General features: G+C 35.2%; 2 protein-coding genes across 2 annotated transcripts; both read left to right on the forward strand.

Moving 5' to 3' along the window:
- The first annotated feature begins 221 nt into the window (after window positions 1-221).
- LOC143596766 (uncharacterized) lies at window positions 222-2,822 on the forward strand. The gene is made up of 3 exons (XM_077075454.1): window positions 222-1,467; window positions 1,560-2,028; window positions 2,117-2,822. Exons 1-3 carry the CDS (start codon window positions 222-224, stop codon window positions 2,820-2,822), a joined length of 2,421 nt encoding a protein of 806 aa, XP_076931569.1.
- A 1,358-nt stretch (window positions 2,823-4,180) lies between these two features.
- On the forward strand, window positions 4,181-4,630 carry LOC143596767 (uncharacterized). Its single transcript, XM_077075455.1, has one exon. It carries the CDS (start codon window positions 4,181-4,183, stop codon window positions 4,628-4,630), a length of 450 nt encoding a protein of 149 aa, XP_076931570.1.
- Window positions 4,631-6,028: the final 1,398 nt, after the last annotated feature.

A 6,028-nucleotide genomic window follows, 5' to 3' on the forward strand; every position in this document is an offset into this window, starting at 1 on the left:
TTCTTCATTTTATCGTAACAGTGATATCAAAGCTAACGATTCTCGGAACGCTCTTGATTCATATTACTGATTCGTTCAATTCATTGAAATTGATAGTTAATTCAATCAATTTCCATTTTTTTGTTTCAAACCCTAGAAATTGATCATTCGTTCGTTCAATTTCAGTCCGATTTCAATTCAATTCATCAATTGATCTTCGATTCGATCAATTTAAACCTAAAATGGAAACTCGTCAACAAGAATTAGATTGCACAGAAAAATCAACAAAGGATAACGCACAATCAATTCAGACAAAACAATTGTTGTTGGAGGAAAATTCGAATCATGTCAAGAACCTGCAAATTCAGATGGCAGAGGTATGTAAACAGTTGAGAGAGATGAAGGAACTTATGTTACACAATAACAGAGGTAACGATCAGAGATTGGTTCGATTGGGTCGATTAGATTTTCCAAAGTTTAATGGTGAAGATGTGGAAGGATGGCTATACAAATGTGATCATTTCTTCTCAATGGATAAAACACCATCAAATCTTAAAGCCTATTTTGCAGTGGTAAATCTTGAATGTCCAGCACTACAATGGCATCAAGGTTTTATGTCAAGTCAAAATAGAGTTATTGAAGATATAGTGTGGGAGGATTATGCAAGATCTATTTTGAACCGGTTTTCTACAAGATTATCTGAGAATCCTATTGAAGACTTAAAGAACCTGCAACAAACAGGTACTTTACAAGATTATTGTGAGGCTTTTGATGCATTATTGAATAAGGTTCAGCTATGTGAAAGTTATGCTGCTGGATTATTCATTGCTGGGTTAAAACCTGAGATAAGATGTCTAGTTAAAATCTTTAAACCTCAAACAATAAGAGATGCTATCTCTATGGCGAAACAACAAGAAGTGGTTTATAGCACATTGTTTGGCAGTAAAGATGTTAGGAAGTTGAACCCTATTCCTATGAACAGTACTACCCAAGCGAAGTTCAATAATAATTCTACTACAGTGACACCTTACAAATCCAAATTTAACTCAACATCTACCTTATCCTTGTTACCAACTCCTCACCCTAATAAAATGATTAAACCGGTAAGGAAGGTATCTACAAAGGAGGCCGAGGAAAAGAGGGCAAGAGGAGAGTGTTTTTGGTGCCCAGAAAAGTACACATCAACCCATAACTGTAAGTATAAACAGTTATATGTATTAGAAATTGGGGCTGATGAGGAGGAAAAATCTACTCCTGAGGAGGTTATAAATGTACAAGAAATGACTATGGATCCTCAAATATCCATTCATGCCATTAATGGTGTTGCTTCTTTCAACACAATGAGGGTTATTGGCACTATAGGAACTAAACAGTTGCACATATTAATTGATTCTGGGTCAACTCATAATTTCCTCAATTCCAAACTTGGAAATAAACTTCAATGTCCAACCAAAGAGGTATCTTCTATGACTGTTACAGTGGCAAATGGTAATAAACTACCTTGTGCAACTCTTTGTCAGAATTTTCAATGGGTTATGCAAGGGTATGGTTTAAATCTGATGTGTTGTTGATTCCTTTAGATAGTTATGATATGGTGTTGGGTGTCCAGTGGTTGCAAACACTGGATGACATCGTTTGGAACTTCAAAAATCTAACTATGCAGTTTAAAGTAGGGAATCAAAAGTTTGAACTGAAAGGAACTTCTAATCAACCTATGTCCTTATGTTCTATAGAGAAGCTGAGTTCTATGTTGGTTGGGGGTCATAATTTGTTCAATGATGCGTTGTTTAGTGTTCAAAATAGTGTGGATGGGTCATTTCAGCATCAAGCTAAAGTTAGTGAAGTGCAGTCTCATAAGTTGGTAGAAGCACTTTTACAAGAATTTGAGGATGTGTTTGATATTCCAACTACTCTTCCACCTCCTAGACCCTGTGATCATAAGATAGAGTTGATAGATGAGACTGTCACAATTAATCTAAGGGCGCATAGATATCCTATAGGGGCAAATGGATATAATAGAGAAAATGGTACAGGAGATGAGGGATATGGGTATCATAAGGGATAGTTTGAGTTCATTTGCTTCTCCTGTGGTTTTAGTTAAAAAGGATGGATCTTGGAGGTTCTGTGTGGATTATAGGAAGCTCAATGAGAATACAGTCAAAAACAGATTTCCTATTCCTTTGATCGAGGAATTAAAAGAAGAATTAGGAGGGGCTGAGGTGTTTTCAAAGTTGGATTTGAGATCAGGTTACCATCAAATCAGAATGCATAAAGATCATATTCATAAAACAGCTTTTAGAACACACCAAGTGTTGTTTGAGTTTGTAGTACTTCCTTTTGGATTGACTAATGCACCTGCCACCTTTCAAGGTCTAATGAATTCTGTATTTCAAAAGCTTTTGAGAAAGAAAGTTCATATATTCTTTGATGACATTCTGGTGTACAGTAAAAATATACAACAGCACTTGAAAGATTTAAGGGAGGTGCTACAATTATTCAGGAGTAATAAGTTGTTTGCCAAGAAGTCTAAATGTAGTTTTGCAGGAAGTAAAGTGGAATATTTGGGGCATGTTATATCTAAGAATGGTGTTGCTACTGATCAATCTAAGATTGAGGTGGTTAAAGAGTGGCCTGTACCTACCACAGTTAAACAGTTAAGAGGGTTCTTAGGTCTAACAGGCTATTACAGAAAGTTCATTTCTTCTTATGAGTCAATTGCTAAGCCATTGACTGCATTGTTACAGAAAGATTCGTTTAAGTGGTCTGATCAAGCCCAGAATGCATTTGAACAGCTTAAACAAGCTTTAATGCAGCCCAGTGTTAGCATTACCAGATTGGTCTAAGGAGTTTGTTATAGAGACTGATGCATCTTCAAAAGGTTTAGGGGCAGTTCTAATGCAAGATCAACATCCTTTATCCTTTGTTAGTAAGGCTTTGTCAGTTAGGCAGTGCAGTCTCTCGGTTTATGAAAAAGAGTTGATGGCTATATTGATGGCAGTTAACATTGGCATCAGTACTTGATACTTAAACATTTTGTAATAAGAACTGATCAGAAGAGTTTAAAACATCTGTTGGAACAAAAAATCACCACACCATTACAACATACATGGTTGAGAAAATTGATGGGATATGATTATGAGATTGTGTATAAGAAAGGAACTGAGAATAGTGCAGCTGATGCTTTATCAAGAATTCATGGTACAACCTTATTTCAAATGGTTTTGTCATCTTATGAGCCACTATTATTGGGAAAATTAAAATCTAGTATGGCTAGTGATGTGGTAGCACAAGAAATTATTCAGAAGTTAATACAAGGAGAGACGGTACGACACATGACTTGGGATGGAAGTGTATTAAGAAGGAAAATGAAACTGTGGGTTCCTAAAGATGTATCATTAAGACAGGAAATTCTATCACTTTGTCATGCATCTGCTCAAGGGGGTCATTCTGGAATACACTCCACTTCACAAAGATTTAAGAGCATGTTTAATTGGAAGGGTGCTTCAAAAGACATTAAACAGTTTGTCAAAAGTGTGATACTTGTTTAAGAGCAAAGTATGAGACTGTAGCAGTTCCTGGGTTATTGAATCCTCTTCCCATACCTACATCTATTTTTACAGATATCTCTATGCATTTCATTGGAGGGTTGCCTATTTCAAAAAGTTATGATACAATTTTAGTGATTGTGGACAGATTCACTAAATACGGTCATTTCTTACCATTAAAGCATCCTCATACTGCAACAACGGTGGCTCAAACAGTGCTTGACAATGTCTTTAAGATACATGGTTGTCCATTAACCATTGTGTCTGATAGAGATGCTTTATTCCTAAGTAATTTTTGAAAGGAATTTCTTAGAATGCAAGGAATCACTCAAGCATTCTCCAATGCGTATCATCCACAAACGGATGGGCAGACAGAAGTTTTGAATAGGTGTTTAGAGACTTATCTTAGATGTATGGTGATGAGTGAGCCTAAATCTTGGGTTAAATGGCTGTCATTAGCTCAATGGTGGTATAATTCTACTTGGCACTCTGCTATTCAAATGTCTCCCTATAAAGCTTTGTTTGGAGTTGATCCTCCTATTCACCTTCCTCATATTCCTTTAGACACTAATGTGGCTGCAGTAGAGGATCTATTTCAAACCAGGGAAGTTATGCTAACTACACTGAAGCAGTCACTAGACAGGGCTGGGAATTGAATGAAACAGTTTGCTGATAATCACAGGAGTGAAAGATCTTTCGAAGTCGGGTCTTGGGTGTTTCTGAAGTTACATCCCTATGTTCAGACTACATTGAGAATTCATAAGTATTCAAAGCTATCCCCAAAATACTTTGGTCCATTTCTGATTTTGGATAAGATTGGTCCAGCTGCGTATAAATTGGATTTGCCACCTACTTCACAGATACACCATACTTTTCATTTATCTTTGTCGAAACAAGCTAATGGACCTCCTAATGTAGTGCAACAATTGCCTATGGGTTCTAATAATGAGTTGCAGCCTTTACAAATCTTGGAAAGGAAACTGGCTAGACAAGGAAATAGACCAGTGGTAAAATTCTTGATTCAATGGAAAGATCTTCCTTTGCATGATACTACGTGGATGAATGTTGACGAATTTATGGTCAAATTTCCTACTTTTCCCATCTGATTCTTGAGGTCAAGAATGCTATATGGAGGGAGTATTGTTATGAATAAATAGTTCAGGGGCTTATTAGTCATTTTACATACTTGTAAGACTTGTTTTTTTTGTAACAGATAGGTTAAATACTGTTAGTTGTTAGTAGTTGAGGTATCGATGAAATGAATAAGCTTCTCTTCTAACTGTCTTCTTCTTCTTCATTTTATCATAACACACTAAAAATGTATTATTCATATAACTAAGTAGCTTTTATCCCCCGTATTACGAGGTTTTACATTATTCGTTTATAATATTTATATATTTTTTGTATTTTAATTTTATTTATCATACAGAAGTTAATAATATACTTAGTATTTGACGATGAAAGTGTTTCACAAATAAATGAGATCTTGTAACCCGATTTAAAAGCTATTTGTGTTTAATGAGACCCAAGACCCGTTTATTTTTTTACTATAAAATTGTTTTTAATTATATATAATATATATCTTTTTATAAATAAATCAGATATTAATTTTGATATATCCCTACTTTAAAGGATTTTCATATCAAATATTTAGTGATATTAATTTGTTATTTTAATGAAACGTTATAACTCGTTTATGGAATAACTGGGTTTGATGAGACTCATACCTGTGAATTTGGGTCAAATGTATGAGAAGTCTCCATTTACAAATAATGCAATATGGTGGCTTGAGAGAATGCAAGTAGTAACCAGAAAGCTTTTAAAGCTTTCGTTTATATATATCATAGATTCACTAGCAAGAGGACTGATTAAACATTTTTTTTCTGGTGGCGTATATAACTGTTTTATAAAAATAACGACTAGTCATGCAAAAATATGGTTTAACAGAAATTCTTTGGCATTTACACCAACATAACTGTTGACAAATATAGCTAAAATTTCTTTTTCAAAATGGTTAGACCATGTGTAGTCATAAAACCCCACCCCTGGGCGTTATGTGCCACGTGGCGCCCAATCAGAGTTATGGTTTTTAACAAAAACAGGGTGTAGTCATAAAGCCCCACCCCGGGCGTTATGCGCCACGTGACGCACAGTCACTATTAATTGTTTTTGTTTTTTTAAATAATAGTTCAATTAAATAATTAAATATAAAATTGTATCTATATCTTCCTTCTTAACCCACCCACCCACCCACCCAAATATTTTTCTACCATTCTTTACACCTTTAACCTCAACCTTACCTTAATTCTAATTCTAGAAAATGAGCCTCTTCAACCCCCTCATCTTTGATTTCAAGTCATACATGTTGGAGCCATTCCGGTGGAGCCATTCCGGTGACAGATCCGGTTAAAATTCATAAATTTATGTTGGAGAAAGCTAATTTGATGAATCAAGCCTTGAAAAATGAGCCACTTCTCGCGTTATATACAAAATGCCGGAAAAAA

The sequence above is a fragment of the Bidens hawaiensis genome, unplaced genomic scaffold (genome assembly GCF_021521415.1).
Source record: "Bidens hawaiensis isolate Kalapana, Puna unplaced genomic scaffold, B.hawaiensis_p1.1 tig00046988_1, whole genome shotgun sequence".
Lineage (NCBI taxonomy): Eukaryota > Viridiplantae > Streptophyta > Magnoliopsida > Asterales > Asteraceae > Bidens > Bidens hawaiensis.

What these genes read in the sequence shown, in the direction of transcription:
- LOC143596766 (XM_077075454.1), top strand. Translation starts at nt 222, where the DNA reads ATGGAAACTCGTCAACAAGAATTAGATTGCACAGAAAAATCAACAAAG. An exon ending in GACTGTTACAGTGGCAAATG is followed by an intron (nt 1,468 to 1,559) that starts GTAATAAACTAC and finishes TGATTCCTTTAG; the next exon opens with ATAGTTATGATATGGTGTTG. An exon ending in ACAGGAGATGAGGGATATGG is followed by an intron (nt 2,029 to 2,116) that starts GTATCATAAGGG and finishes TGTGGATTATAG; the next exon opens with GAAGCTCAATGAGAATACAG.
- LOC143596767 (XM_077075455.1), top strand. Translation starts at nt 4,181, where the DNA reads ATGAAACAGTTTGCTGATAATCACAGGAGTGAAAGATCTTTCGAAGTC.